The sequence below is a fragment of the Apodemus sylvaticus genome, chromosome 10, assembly GCF_947179515.1.
Source record: "Apodemus sylvaticus chromosome 10, mApoSyl1.1, whole genome shotgun sequence".
NCBI lineage: Eukaryota > Metazoa > Chordata > Mammalia > Rodentia > Muridae > Apodemus > Apodemus sylvaticus.
Genome location: NC_067481.1, coordinates 25,794,426 through 25,810,875, shown reverse-complemented (window position 1 = coordinate 25,810,875; position 16,450 = coordinate 25,794,426). Strand labels below are relative to the sequence as shown.

Below are 16,450 nucleotides of genomic sequence, written 5' to 3'. Positions count from 1 at the left end.
TATTGAAATAGTCCCATAAAGGCAGACTCTAGCCTCAGCCTCCCAAATCCTGGGGCTACAGAGATACACCACCGTGCCCAGCACATTTTAAAGGAGGCAGTTTTGAAGTTTCAATCCGAAAGTCTAAGTCAGTCAGGCTCTATCTGTCTCTCTCTCACATACCAAATTAAAATGGAAAAGAGTTCTTACCTTCATCTCCTTCTGGCGCATATGAAGCTGTAATAATGTCAATATCAGCACAATTCATCACAATCTGATTGGTTGCCTGCCTTACCTAAGAAAAGAAAAACCAGCTATTATCAGAAATAGGACAAAATATGTTTGCCTTCAACCTGGGCTAATGTTTCATGCAATTTTAACCTAGATTGATTATTTATACAATGGTAAAAATAAGTTGTTTTAATACTTCAAAGCAACTAGCATTTTCTAAATTGGATTAAAAGCAATAATACATGTTTACATTTTTCATACTATTTAAACATCTGATCAATATATAAAATCTTCTCTACTTAAATCTTTATATAAAAATTTTCATTTTATATTGGGGATTGGACAGATAGCTCAGCCACACATCCCATCCACATCCAGGAAGCTCACAGCTGTCTATAACGTCAGCTCCTGGGGGATCTGTCTCTAGCTTCTGAGGGAATGTATGGGTATGCACCTGAGCACACACACACCACACACACACCACACACACACATACACACACACACACACACACAAAATAAAATATAAACAAAATAAAATATAAAAAAGAATGCTTTTGTTTGTTTGTTTATTTGTTTTGAGACAAGGTAAAAGAATGCTTTTTTAAGAGCTGGAAATATGGCTCAGTGGTTAAGAACACTGATTGCTCTTCCAGAGGACCTGAGTTCAACTCCCAGCAACTACATGGTGGCTCTCGACCATCTGCAATGGGATCCAATGTCCTCTTCTGGAGACAGTGACAGTGGACTCAAATTCACAAAATAAATGTTAAAAAAAAAGAAAAAAGAAAACAGAAGCTGAGCAGTGGTGGCGCACGCCTTTAGACCCAACATCTGGGAGGCAGAGGCAGGTGGATTTCTGAATTCGAGGCCAGCATCATCTACAGAGTGAGTTCCAGGACAGCCAGGATTACACAGAGAAACCCTGTCTCAAAAAACAAACAAACAAACAAACAAACAAACAAATGAAGAAAAAAGAATGCTTTTTAAAACTGTACAACTTAACATAAAAATCTCCTGTCCCACCTGGGACTCCTTTGTCCAGCATATGTTGACTATAAATTCTACTTACAACTAGTCACTTAGAAATCAAAGTTATCAGATTGACTGTACAAGTGCTTATGTCCAAGTAATACTTACTTTATGTCCTTAACAAATAACACAAAGATTAAAAAAATATATAAAACAGGGATTAAAACATCAAGGATGGAAGAACAAGGTGTGCCTAGGAGCACAGGCCTTTAACCCCAGCACTCAGAAGGCAGAATTAGCTCAAGATCAGCCTGGTCTACAGAATGATTTCCAGGACAGCTTGGCTACACAGAGAAACCCTAACTCAAAGAAAAGAAAAAATAAGGATGGGGTGAGAGTGGGGTTAGAATAGAGTAGTTCTTTTACTGTGTGGCAACACTTTTTGTTTGTTTGTTTGTTTGTTTGTTTTGTTTTGTTTGAGACAGGGCTTCTCTGTGTAGCCCTGGCTGTCCTGGAACTCACTCTAAAGACCAGGCTGGCCTCAAACTCAGAAATCCACCTGCCTCTGCCTTCAAAGTGCTGGGATTACAGGTGTGCACCACCATCGCCCGGCTGTGGCAACACTTAAGATACAAAGGAGAGACAAAATATGCCCTCATATATCAGGTATCCACTAGGGGTCTTGGATTTCATAGTCTCAGGACAACTGGGACCTACAGAATGAATATAATGAAATTGCCTCCCACTCTTTGCATTTTCTAGAGATAACTACCAACTTAATACTACTGTCTATCTTTCCTATATATGCTCAAACACACAAGGATCTACAAACTGTTCTTTACATTTCACACAATAATATCAAAGGTATATATACAACTTTTCACAACTAACTTTATTAATTTAACATGTTTTCTAGAAATGGGTTAATGTAATAGATGCAGACCTAACTTACTTATATCCATGTGTATTCACATATATATGTCTTTGTTTATTTTAAAGTCAGGGTGTCACTATATAATCCTTGTTATCCTGGAACTCAATATGTCCTGGAACTCACAGAAACTCATCTGCTTCAGCCTTCACTGGGATTAAAGGCATACACTACCACACCTGGCACGATCTTATTAATTTGAACTCCTTTATAATGTTCCATCCTATAAATAAAGCAGTTATTTATCTAGACTCTTCCTAAAGAAGTTTATTTTCATGTTGAAAACATTGTTTTGTTGCTTGTTTGTATTATGTATAAACCAAATAGTACTACAATAAACATCTTGGTCTAGTGTTTTCTTCTACACATGCACTGTTTTTTTCCGGAGAAAGAACCTAACAGTACTCTTTCTGGACTGGAGGATATACATATGCATCACAACACCAATACTTGACAAGGTTCTGCCATTCCACAGCACAAAAAACAAACTCAGAACCTTCTAAACCACTTTAAAATGTCTAACAATCTGATGAATATTAAATGTCATTCTATGGTTTTAATTATAATCTCCTGAATTACTAACACTGATTATTAAACATCTTGTGGTTTCCCCTGAGAGTTTGTTTAAACTCTTATCCCTTAAGAACATATAAGGTCCTTAGTTCAAGATCCAAAACACATACACACTTTTTTTTGGTTTTTATTTTCTTTTTGGATTTGGTTTTTTTCAAGACAGGGTTTCTCTGTATAGCCCTGGCTGTACTGGAACTCGCTCTGTAGACGAGACTGGCCTCAGAACTCAAGAGATCCGCCTGCCTCTGCCTCCCAGAGTGCTGGGATTACAGGCATGCGCCACAACCACCCGGCTCACACACTTTTTTTTAAATCAATTCTTACAAATTTTCCTGTTTCAAAACAAAAATGCCACCTAACTTATTTTTTTAAAAGTGGCAATATTCCTTTCCATTGTATTTTATCAGAATATACCAATCAGTTCCCAAAACCTTTATGCCCAACTGGTCATGGACAATAAACCTTTTGCCTACTCATAAATTCAATTTAAAAAGGAGGATGGGAGCCAGAAACGACAGGGCATGCCTGTAATCTCAGTACTCAGAAGACAGACAGCAGGCTTTGTGTTCAAGCCCTCCCAGGGTCACATAACAATACCTTGTCTTAAAAAAACCAAAATGATAGCAGAGGCTGGTTTTGTGAGTAAAAGGTTCCTACTGTTAGCCCTGACAAACTGAATCTGATCCCAGGGACCTCTATATACACCATGGCATCCCCAATTCCTCCCCAATAAATAATGAATGCAATTTTTTTTAGAAAAAGAAATGCAGAGGAAAGGAAGCACTTAACTGGGGATTTGCTCCAAAGAGAGACATGAGTATTTTTCAAAGTTTGAAACTTATGCCAACAAAACAACTGGTTTAGTGCTGACCTTAATCCTCATCTAGGCAACCATTTGTCATCAACACATACAGTCAATTTTCATGGCAGCCAAGCATTTGATTAGTCAATGTCAACATACCTGAACCACATTACATTTGCAAATCACATTTAGCTAATTACTACTATAACCACCTTAAAGGTACTTAAAATGTTTACTTTGGAAAGCACTGTATACAACATCAAATTACCAGTATTTTTTTCATTCCTTTTATGTTTAGGGAAAATACACCTGTTTGTACTAATAAATCAAGCTACTTGTTACTTAACAGCTTCTTTCTCTTTTCAGGATACTGACATTTTTAGCAGAGTAAAATACGTCAGAGGAGCAAAATTATGTACCTTAAAAAGAGACCTACACTAAACCTTTTAAATGTCAGTCAATATTTCTTGCACCTTATTAGAAATGCATTCTAAAAGGCAACCAGACACAGGATAATCTATGTATGGAAAGTGACTGAGTTACCATTTACTGCCTGGTAAGTAGTAACCATGGTGTACATGCGAGCTCGCACATGCACACGTGCACACACACATACACACAAGATTAACTGTATTCTCACATGATTTAAAAAGCATCATTTATTTAACAGTTTATAAAGTAACTAATCAGTACCTGATTTAAAATTTAAGAACTCTGTGCTGTACTGCACAGTTTTGGGGTACCAGCATAAACATTCAACCAAAGAAAGATAAGTTAAAATAAGCATATGAACATAAGCATGTGTGCTGATTACAAGAAAATATAAAGTCATCCTTCCAACAGTAGCAAGGACCTGATGATGTAACATGTTACTTCTCATACTGACACCATCTTGTTAGTAAATATCACCTGTGTTCTGCTATAAAAACAAGATAAATAAGCTGGGAGGTGGTGGCGCACGCCTGTAATCCCAGCACTCTGGGAGGCAGAGGCAGGCGGATTTCTGAGTTCGAGGCTAGCCTGGTCTACAGAGTGAGTTCCAGGACAGCCAGGGCTATACAGAGAAACCCTGTCTCGAAAAAATCAAATCCCAAAAACAAAACAAAAACAAGACAAATGCTGGGCAGTGGTGGTACATGCCTTGACTCCCAACACTTGGTAGGCAGAGACAGAGGGATCTACCCTGGTCTTCAGAGTGAATTCCAGGGCAGCCAGCACTACACAGAGAAACTCTGTCTTGAAGAAAAAAAAAAAACCAAACAAAGAAACAAAGAAGAAAAAACAAAACAAAAAACTAAGAGGGCTGGAGAGATGGCTCAGGGGTTAAGAGCACTGACTGCTCTTTCAGAGGCCCTGGATTCAATTCCCAGCAACCACAGTGGCTTACAACCATCTGTAATGGGATTTGATGCCCTCTTCTGGTTATGTCTGAAGAAAGCAACAGCATACTCATGTGTAAATATAAAATAAAGTCTTAAAAAAAAAAAAAGCATTTGTTGTTCTTGCAGAGGACCTGGTTTGGGTTCACCATTCATGACTCTAGCTCCAGGAGATCTGATGCCCTCTCTTAACCTCTATGGACACCAGGCATAGGTGTGGTACACATACACACATGCTATAAAAACACTCATACACATAAAATAAGTCAAAATAATAAACAAATTCCCACAAAATTGTCAATTTCTAAATTTAAAAAGTGAACGGTGCCAGGTAGCATGCCTTCCATCCCAGCACTGAGGAGGTGGAGGCACTCAAATCTCTGCTGAGTTCAAGGCCAGCCTGGTCTACAGAGCAGCTTCCAGGTCAGCCAGTGCTACACAAAGAAACCCTGTATTGCCAGTGTGTGTGTGGTGGTGATGGTGGTAGTGGTGGTGGTGGTGGTGGTAGGGTGTCAACAACAAGTGAAATGCTGTAGTTGGCCAATAAATTGTGCTGATAATAAACTCATTTTCAATTCTTCTATGCCATGGAAGAGTAGAATGCCATTTCTTTGTTTCAGCTCCAGGACTGAGTCTTTGGACTTCTATACAAACTGTACTTCAAATGAACCACATAAAAACAGCTGTACTAAATAAAGGAGCAGCGTGGACCTTGGAAACAATTCTACAAACTTCTACAATGGAAGATTCCCAGACACTACAGAGGTAGGGAGCCCAATGAGCCTTCTCTGCAATGAAGTACCATGCTATATCACCAGGCCCTGATGTGCACAATTTTTTTTCCTGATTGCCAAATCCAGATAATTTTTTTTTAAAAATAGTGTCCAGTGTTATAACTACATACACAATCACTTAGAAGCCTAAGATAGTTTCCCTAATAAGTGACTCTGCTGTTAAAACTTTGCAATGGTTGTTGCATTGGTGAAAAAGAACTATAATTTCTCAAGTCAATGAGAAGCAAATAATCTGTCAATTGGAAGTGAGCTAAATTTTCTTAAAGAGATGCTGAAAAGAGCAAATGGAAGGAAAACCCAAGTGAATTCTCTCTTTCTCTCTCTCTCTCTCTCTCTCTCTCTCTCTCTCTCTCTCTCTCTCTCTCTCTCTCTCTCTCTCTCTCTCTCCAGTTTCTCTGTGTAGCCTTGACTGTCCTAAAACTCACTCTGTAGAGCAGGCTAGCTTTGAGCTCACAGAGATCTGCCTGATTCTGCCTTCCGAGTGCTGAGTTTAAAGGCATATGCCGCCACTACCTGGCAATTTGGGGTTTTTTTTGTTTTTTTGGTTTTTTGGATTTGGTTTTTCCAGACAGGGTTTCTCTGTATTGCCCTGGCTGTCCTGGAACTCACTCTGTAGACCAGGCTGGCCTCGAATTCAGAAATCCGCCTGCCTCTGCCTCCCAGAGTGCTGGGATTACAGGCGTGCGCCACTACCACCCGTGCGCCACTACCACTCTGCGCCACTACCACCCAGCATTGATTTGTTTTTTTAAGACTGCTTGTTTGTGGCTTTTTCTGGCTTAGGCTGGCCTCAAACTTACTAACCCAGGGGCTGGAACTTAAGAAGCACCTGACTCTACCTTCAAAGAGCTAGGATTAGATACATGCACCACTATATACATAGCTTTGCTGGGCATGGCAGCACGCCTTTACTCCTAACACATGAGAGGCAAAAAGAGACAGATACCTCAAAAAACCAAAATAAATAGATAAAAAGTTTAAATGCACAGATTATTGACACTTATATTTTGTGACTACTTATAAACATGATAAAGTTAAAACTGTGTTATGTTGTATTATGCACAGGAGTTACCCTTGAGCATGGTAAAACATGAAAATTAATTTCAGTGGTATTTATTATTTTCTCCTTCCCCCATTTTGAGACAGGGTCTCTCCATGTAGCTGTAGCTATCCTGGAACTTTTCTTTTTTAAAAATACTTATTTAACATACATTCATACACTATAGCTGTCCTCAGACACACCAGAAGAGGGCATCAGATTCCATTACAGATGGTTGTAAACCACCATGTGGTTGCTGGGAATTGAATTCAGAACCTCTGGAAGAGCAGTCAGTGTTCTTAACCTCTGAGCCATCTCTCCAGCAAAGTCCTGGAACTTTTCTAAGTGGACCAGACTAGCAGCGAGTTAGAGATCTATCTGCCTGCCTCTGCCTCCCAAATGCTGGGATTAGAGGTGTATATACTAATACCCAGCCTTTTTTTTCTGGGGCTTGGGGGTTGGGGGGGGGCAGGTTTCATGTAGACTAGAGAGATGTTAAATTCACTGTGCACACAAAGACAATCTTAAACTTCTGATCCCCCCGCCTCTAGCCTTTACCTTCCAAGCATGAAGTTTACATGCAGATAGATGGTACTCACCACCCCAGGGTGCTAGGAAACAAACCCAGGGCTTTGCGCATGCTAGAGAGGCTATCATCTAGACTGAGTTGTAACCCCAGCCCCTGTCTATGACTTTTTCCAAAAAATAGTATAAATAGTCTGAAGCAATGAGGCAAAATACTAAATCTAGGTAAGTAATTTTCTGTATTTCTAAAACATTTCCTGATTCAAAATAAAAATAAAAACTCATTACAAATGATCAAATAAAACAAAAACTACAGGTTCAAAAGTGTCCAAAAGTAAATCTCTAAAATCTGGGATGCTAAACTCAACAACAAAACAACTATCAGAAGGCTCCGTTCTTTGCCACTGACTCACATACAGATTAGAATAGACTTACTTTACAATAAAAACAGGCTCATTTATGTATCAAAGTTCAAAGAAGCTTCATAGATAATGCTACTCAAGACTACATTTATCCCGGCTGTATTAGACATTGATAATCTAGAACCAGGAAGTTAAACAAACAAACAACAACAACAAAAGACTTGAACACAACAGCAGAATAGATACTACAAAGCCCATACAACAAAGCTGATACTGTTTACTCAGAAGTAAATCCACCAAACTCTCACTTACTAGAAAGGCGTTTGCTTGACTCATTACATAGACCTCTCCAGCTCAAGGTTCAGTAACACAGAAGACAGCGCAAAGTAAGCAGTATGACAAGATACCATCCACAACAAAAAGTACTATGTCTGAGAGCAAGGAACCCACAAACCAACTCTAAAGGACTAACTTAATGAATTATATAGTGTAGCTTGAGGAAACTTCTAAGTATTCTAGCATCAATGAAAGACATTCAGAATGATTCAGTACTTCAAAAAATAATAATCTAGAGAATGAATTATAAAGCTTAAACATTTCCACCTAAATCGGGTGAATGCTTTTAAAAGTTTAAGTGTTTCAACAGTAAGTTTGATTCATATGGAAAATTCACTACAGAATTCAATGTCAGGTGGCCTTAAACAAAACCTTAATAAATAAAAATTCTATTTTGAGGGAGTGGTGGTGCTGGGTCTCTGCACTAAGTTCCTGCACAACCTAAATGCTAAGCATGAACTCTATCACCCAGCTGTGGTTTGCTTGCTTTTGCTCTTTATCTCTTTATCTTTCTTTTGTGTGTCAGTCTGTCTGTCTGTCTCTATTTCAAGACAAGGTCTCACTATGCAGCCCTAGCTGATTTGGAACTGGCCTTGAACTTGTGGTAATTAATCCTCCTGCCCTCTAAGGGCTAAAGTTACAAGCGTAAGAGACCAGACCCAGTTTAATGCCTTATATTTATAGATACATTTTTTAAAAGCTGAACATAAAGCCGGGCGTGGTGGCATGCACCTGTAATCCCAGCACTTGGGAGGCAGAGGCAGGCGGATTTCTGAGTTCGAGGCCAGCCTGGTCTACAGAGTAAGTTCCCAGACAGCCAGGACTATACAGAGGACCCTGTCTCAAAAAAACAAAAAAGAAAAAAAAAAGCTGAACATAAAAATGTTTACAAATTCCTTATTATGTATCTTCTAAACTTTATTTATTTGCTAGGCATTGAACACAGGTCCCTGAAACACACATTCTTAGCATTAAGCTACACCCTTAACACCTCAAATTTAAGACCAATTAATGAGCTAACATAATGCTATCTATAGCATATTATTAATTTTGCTAGTTTTTTAAAGTAATTAAAGACTGTCAACCATGACTACTGAGAAAATATGAAAATGCGGGCATAAATTTTCTTAACACAAGGTTAAAAAAACAATCACTTAGATAGCAAGCTTTTACCTGACAAACCACCTTGTTTCTGTTACTCTCTTCTACTGCCAATATAGTCATCTACAGCATGGGCTATTTTGCTGGTAGAGCCCAGAAACTGGCTAGTATAACCTGATTTCTGGGTTTCATGGATTGAAGTTAACTTCTCTGGGACGGCGCTTTCACAAGGGTACCCTACTCATGTTCTAGCTACTCAAGCAAAGGTTGCAGTCATACTCACATAAGCCAAGGCTACAGTCACACTCACATAAGCCAAGGCTACAGTCACACTCACATAAGCCAAGGCTGCAGTCACACTCACATAAGCCAAGGCTGCAGTCACACTCACATAAGCCAAGGCTGCAGTCACACTCACATAAGCCAAGGCTACAGTCACACTCACATAAGCCAAGGCTACAGTCACACTCACATAAGCCAAGGCTGCAGTCACACTCACGTAAGCAAAGGCTGCAGTCACACTCACATAAGCCTAGAACTCAACTTATTCATCAACAATGGCAGATCAGATTTTGAAATCTCAAGTATCTACTGATCCAAAACATCAAATATAAAAGTGAAAACAAAATAAACTATAAGTCTAAGAATCTCTCCAGGCCCCTCAGACCTGTTCAGAGCCTGCTGAAATTCCACCCAGTGGCTCATGCTTACACTCCTAGCCCTCCGAAGGCAGGACTGGTGAGCCTTTGAAGGTGGCCAGGAATACACAGCTGAGTTCCGAGTTAGTCACCGAGTATAAGACCCCATATCAAAATCCTGCTGAATTAAAATAGTCATCTATGAGTTGGGCGATAGTTACACAGGCCTTTGATCTCAGCACTGCAGAGACAGGTGAATCTCTGAGTTCAAGGTCAGTCTGATCTTGTGGGTAAATGCTAGGACAGCCAGGGCTACAAAGAGAAGAAACCCTGTCTCAGAAAAACAAAAACAAATTAAAAAAAGAAGAGAAAGAAAATTCACCTATGTAAAAAGACCATTTTTACATTCACCTTTCAGGAGTCTGACACCTGAGGCCAGGTTAAAAATCCACCAAGTTTCTAATATATAACCTGTACAAACACTCTGCATTAAATTTTGCAACTAAAACAACTAAAGCAACCATGAAAAATTCAATACTCCATGCAGTATGGTATCAATTGCTAAGTTACCTAATGTCATTAACCAATCTAAAATTTAGAATGTTTTTAATTTCTACAATGATACCACCTAATGCCACAATTCCAACATACTGCATCAATTCATAAATCTAGTTGCTTTAAAAACTACTGTTAATTCTTTTACACTTCAAAAGAGAAAATTAAAAAGTTTAATTACCCCTTAACCAACTTGTTAGGTTTCCTATTACCCCATCTTTGTGTTGTCACCTAGCCTGAAAAGAATTTCTGGGAAAAAATTTTTTTTTTCTTTTTTGAAGGTCAGAAAGATGGCTCAGTGGGTAAAGGCATTTGCTGCCAAGACTATTGACTTAAATTCAATCCCAGAGTCAACATGATGGAAACATAGAACCTACGCCCAAAAACTGTCCAATGACCTCTATACACATGCATGCCACATCAAGGCACTCATGGGTGCACACCCACAGACATACACACTCACAGTAGAACACATGAAATAAAGGAGGGAAATGTTTTGTTAATTCTTTGTAAAGTCTATTCTGTCAAAAAGACCCAGTCACTTCTTTGTGTCAGACTCACAGATCAGCCAGAGAGGATGGTGTGTGCCTGGAGTCCAGGCTGCTCTGGAGGCCAAGGATGAGACACTGAATTAATTCACAGACACCAAGTCCCGCCCGCTGCCAGGTAACAGACAACACCTCTGCTTCCTTAATGGACCTTCTACATATGCTCAGCTCCTTTTTTGTTTTGTTTTGTTCTGTTTTTCAAAACAGGTTTCTCTGTGTAGGTAGCTCTGGCTGACCTGGAACTCACACTATAGACCAGGCTGGCCTGGAACTCTAGAGATCTGCCTGCCTCTGCCTCCTGAGTGCTGAGGTAAAAGGCATGCCCCCCCAACTTGTTTTCAGCTCTTTAGAGAAGTTGGAAGAGGTAAAAGTGATTACTATGGAAACCAAGCAGCCTGAGTTAGAACCCAGAGATCCCACAATGAAAGGATAAGAGACAGAGTTGTCCTCTGACCATACATGCCATAGCTCCCACGCACCCCCACCCACTCACACACAAACACATTTTTAAAGGGATGGGGAGTGCGTGCGTGTTGCTGCTTGTTGTTCTAACGTTTCCATAAACCTCAATAACCAGTAAGCACATCTATACTGCTTCTTCCTCCATGTCTTCACCCACTGTGCACACCTTCCAGATGTATGAACCCGGGTCAGCTTTCTTGACATTAGTCTTTTCTCATAATTCAAATTCATCCAAATCTAGGCTCTTCTTCCAAAGGTCACAAGGCACTCTACTGTTGACAGTGATGCTTGTCTAAGGCCGGCAATGCCAATGTTCCAAATCTAACAGCATACTTTTAAATTCTGTACTTTTACACCGATTTTCAAACTTGAGTATCATACTTTCTTGGCTTTCAAATCATCCGAGTCTACGTTTCTCTCATTTCATTGCAACACACACCCTCATCTTTTGGGTTGAGGCCTACTGACCTGGCTTCCTCCACTACTCCTGTTCCCCAACCCCTAGCTGGGGTAGGAAAAGAAACGGAACCAATTATATTTACACCATTCCTGTCACAGATAGCAATCAAACAGCTCCCAATTTTCCTTTCCCATTTCATGTGGCACATCATACACCATGGTTATTTATCGTTAACTGTTTGGGACCTTTGTGAGCCATCTATAAAGGATGGTCTCCAAAATCAAACAATACTGCCAGATAATGCTTCAGGGAGGAGGGAGGAGCGTATGATTCACCAAAAAAACTGCAAAGAAGAGTAATGGAATATTTTCACCAGTGGCCGGCTAAGACTGAGAGCTTTCTTTCAGAAGAGGGGAGTGCTAACCAACCACCACTGAGGCAATAAATCCACCAGCTTCACAGGTTTCGGGAGCAAAGCAGAGAGGAAGAAGAGGAGCTGGGGTCCTCCGCAGCTTCTCTGGAGGTTAGAAGAGAACAAAGTCACTGCTGCACTGTCATTTGAGGGGAAGGGGGAGGGGGCGGATCATCCTGGAAACCCGGCCCCTGGGCAGGATCAGGCTGGGAGAACTCGGTGAGGCTGCCTGGGATTAACATTCTCGTTCCACTCCCCCCACCCCCACCTTCTAGACTCTCCCCTCCTTGCTCTCAAGTGCCTGATGACCGCTCCTTCCAACCTATCCCCGGCGGAGTGAAGGGACGACCAGGAAAGAACGCAGTCCGCGGGGCTGCCACCGAGCAGTCAGTCCTAGTCCCTTCTAGCTCCCCACCCCCCACCCAGCCTCTCCCGGACCTCGGGGCCCGGAAGGCGGGGACCAGGGGCGATGCACACAGGTGTGCTGGCCCCAGAGGGGCGCACTGCCCGCCCTCCCCCCCCCCGCAGGCTCCCGCAGCGCGGTCCCCGCCCGACCGGGGCCCAGCACGCCAGCACCGAGGGGCGCGCCGCACCCGCCTCCCGCTCGATCCCGCGGCCCACGCGCCCAGCCCGCCCCGGCCTCCAGCCCAGCCCGCGGGCGCGGCCTAACTGCTCGCCCGCCCGCTGCTCGCCCCGGCCCCGGAGGGTCGCGGTACCTGGGCGGCGGCCTCCAGCTTGCCCTCGAAGGTGAAGTCCAGCAAATCGGGCTTGAGGCAGAGGCTGTAGTTGATGGGCGACACCTCAGCGGGCAGCCGCTCGAAGGGCCGCTTCTCCGGCATCGCGGCGAGGCCCAGGCTGTGGAGGCGGCGGCGAGAGGAACGGCTGAGGAGGAGAAGGAGGGGAGGAGGCGGAGGGCCGAGGAGGAGCAGGCGGCGAGCGAGGGAGGGGACGGCGGCTGCCAGCCACATTCACCGGGCACGGGCGACCGCCTGCCGAGAGCCGCTGGGAAGGCTAGGGCGGGGGACAGACCCAGCGGTCGCCTGGGCCGGGCGGGCGGGCGGCGGTGCGGGCGGGCTGGCTGCCTACGGGGAAGGGGGCGGAGGGGAGGGCAGGGAAGGAGGGCGGGGAGGGAGGCAGCGGGCGGCTGCGTGCGCGGCCCCGCGGGGCGGGCGCGCTCTCGCCCGAGGGCGCGCGCCACCGAGGGCGGGGCGTCGAGGGCGCGGTCGGGCGGACGGAAGGCGCGGGGCGGCTCTGGGCGCTGCACCTGTCGGCTCGGCCGGTGGCTGGAAAGAGTTCTGAGGGCGTGGAGGCGCTCCTGAGGTGCTGTGGAAAATGGAAGCCTACGCAGCGGTCAAGTCAGCAGGGGTGATGTGTGGAAACAGCCATTCTGCCCCAGCAGTGCGATCCTGACCTGAGGCTTTTTTCTATTCAATAGCCAGTTGAAGGGACGATCTGAAAACAGTTTTACCAGAAAACATTTAGTTATCCAGGTCGCTCCAACCTGTGAAATCCAGACCTTTAGGAGAGTGGTTTCAAAGATTAGAAAGACTGGCTCCCACGATTTAACGTTTAAAACAAGGTGCTTCATTGCTGGGCACGAAGGCTGAGGCAGGAGGATCCTCATGGGCCAACCAGAACTACAGAGTGAGTTCCAGGATGGTCTGAGCACAGAGTAAGATTTTGATTCAAAAAACATGGATGATGCCGGGCAGTGGTGGCGCGCGCCTGTAATCCCAGCACTTGGGAGGCAGAGGCAGGCGGATTTCTGAGTTCGAGGCCAGCCTGGTCTACAGAGTGAGTTCCAGGACAGCCAGGGCTATACAGAGAAACCCTGTCTTGAAAAAACCAAATCCAAAAAACCAAAAAGAAAAAAGAAAAAGAAATGTATATTTAACAGTCCAATCCTCACTAGCCCCCATTTCAAATGCTTAATACGCACACATAGCTAATGCCTATTGTATTAAGCACCACAGTTGTGGATATTCAACCTGTCCTGTTTTCCTCCAAAAATCCTATATGCTTTTTAGAAACACAGATATATTAACGGCCCATAGAAAGATGATTTGCCCAAGACCTGTGTACAGCTAATTGGTGGAGCTGGAATTGGGACCTAGTCATTTCTGTTTTGCTTCTTGAGAACATTACAACAGCTTCCTTCTTCATAATTCTGTGCCAGTTTGGTTTATTCTAATCTATGTATCAGCTCCTCAAAATGTTTGCATTGTGAAAAAAAAACCCAAAAGGCTTCCTTGTGTCAAATCAAAATCAATTTATAACCATCTAAGGCTGTCTATGAGCCGTTTACCCTTTGACATAAATTCTCCAGTCCAATGCGCTTACTGAGTAGCCCTTACAGCTTGCTAATTTGCTCAGGAGTGAGTGCTTCCGTGGCCTCCTCATCTTGTGTGTATGTGTGTGTGTGAGACGTGTGTGCCCCTCCCTACCTCACCTTGCCAGGAAGAGTCCTCACTGAGGAACTCCACCCAGCACTGGCCCTTTCCCATTAGCTCCGGAACTCTGCTGATTAATGTGGACTTGTCCTTATGTTTTCCAGTTTGAATGTCAGGGATTTTGTTTTGTTTGTAGGTCTTTGCAGGATTAACACTAGCAAGAGCTGGCTTGCTTTTTTGTTTTGTTTTGTTTTTAATGTTTTTCCTGAGACAGGGTCTCACTCTATAGCCCATGCTGGCCACAAAAAAAAAAAAAAAAAAATCACTATATAGACTAGCCTGGTGTGGGACCTCCAGCAGTTTTCCTGCCTCAACCTTACAGGCATGTACCACCACCAGTTGGTTTGTTTTCCTGTTTTATTTTCCTTTTCTCCTTCTCCTCTTTTCTGTCTTCCTTTAAAGAAAAACACAAATGAAACAAAACAGAGGTTCTCTATGTAGCCCTGGCTAGCATGGAATTAACTATGAAAACTGGTTGGTTTTAACTAAGATGTCAGGGATCGGCCCACCTGTGCTTCCCAAATGCTAGAACTGAAGTCAGAAGCCACCAGGCCATGGTGTTTCTTCTCTTCAAGGCCGGGTCTCACACTGAGGCTTCGACCTCCAGGGTGCTGGGATAACAGACTTGAGCCACCACAGGCCGGTCTTTTCATTTTCTTTCTGATCCATTTACTTTTCAAAGAGTTCACTCTCTAGTTCTTTTATTGCTTTCAGTACTAGGCCCTGAACAAAGTACATTTTGGTTGCTATTGAGCTGACTAACAATAAGCCGAGAGAGAGAGAATGTCTTCTTCAGTCTGTACAGTCTTTCCTGTACGAGATCTGTGTCCCACAGAGGAACTGTGAACCTACTACTATAGATAATCTCCTTTTCTGAAATCACAGGATTAAAAATGACAATGCACAAGGGCGGGGTCTAGGCTTAGTAGACGAGAGCTTTCCTGACATGTGCTTTAAGACAACTTCAATCAGTAATTTTGAACTTTCTGTGAAGGAAGAGACTAACTATTCAGCCCCATCCCTGTTCCCATAACACAGGAGATTTCAGTATATCAAGACATTTCCTACCTGGGACTGGACTCCCTAACATAGTCTATCGCAGCTTCTCTAAAACAACTGAAAAGAACTCCAGGGCACTTGGAAATTCTCCATGGTGCTTCCGACAAGATAGGGAAGTCAGTGATCATCAACCTTACTTTTACCAGGTTTCTAGGCATTTGTTTACCAAGCCCTTGAAAAAGTGCAAATAAAAAAAGAAAAATTCCTCTAGTCTATAAGCATCAACAAAAACTTGGGGGGCAGGGATGGCGTGGGGGAGAACTGGAACGATGGCTCAGTGGTTAAGAGCACTGATTGCTCTTCCAGAGGACCTGGGTTCAGCACATGTTAGTTCACAACTGTTAACTCCTGTTCCAGGGGATCTGACACCCTCAAATGGACATACGTGCAGTCAAAACACCAATGTACATAAAATAAAAAAAAATTTTAAAGTTAAAAGGGGGCTGGCAAGATGGCTCAGTGGATAAAGGCACTTGCCTCCAAACTTAACAATCTGAACTTGATCCCCAGAACCTACACAGTGGGGAAAAGAACAGACTCCTAGGAGTTGTTCTTGCTCTCCACTTAGCCTTTGTCACAAACACAAAACCTACCGACACAATGGACCACATGGACGGGGGCAGGGGTGTATGAGAAAGAATGTAAAAAAAAAAGTTAAGAAAGCCATGTGTTGGAAGCTCATACCTGTAATCCAACTACTTAAAGGGCTGGAACTGGGGGATTGCCAGGCATCTGAAGGCAACCTGGGCTACTTAGTGAGTTTGAGCTACCTTCCCAAGCAAAAACAGCAACAACAACCAAACAAACCTGCTAGCCTGTATGTAGCCTGCATTCACCAGGTGTGACTGTGCAATTGTAACAAGGTACACTTGTAACAACAGCACTTGGAAAGTAAAACAGTAG

The 16,450-nt window shown here is 43.0% G+C and overlaps 1 protein-coding gene across 1 annotated transcript in view; it reads right to left on the bottom strand.

Moving 5' to 3' along the window:
* The window catches only part of Npepps (aminopeptidase puromycin sensitive), an 82,777-nt gene extending 69,638 nt beyond the window's left edge, over positions 1-13,139 (bottom strand). The window contains exons 1-2 of the mRNA XM_052194484.1: positions 12,755-13,139; positions 190-274 (exon numbers count right to left, since the gene is read on the bottom strand). Coding sequence (XP_052050444.1) covers positions 190-274; positions 12,755-13,006 — 337 coding nt within the window. The 5' untranslated portion in view covers positions 13,007-13,139. The remainder of the gene's footprint in view (positions 1-189; positions 275-12,754) is intronic.
* Between the last annotated feature and the right edge of the window lie 3,311 nt (positions 13,140-16,450).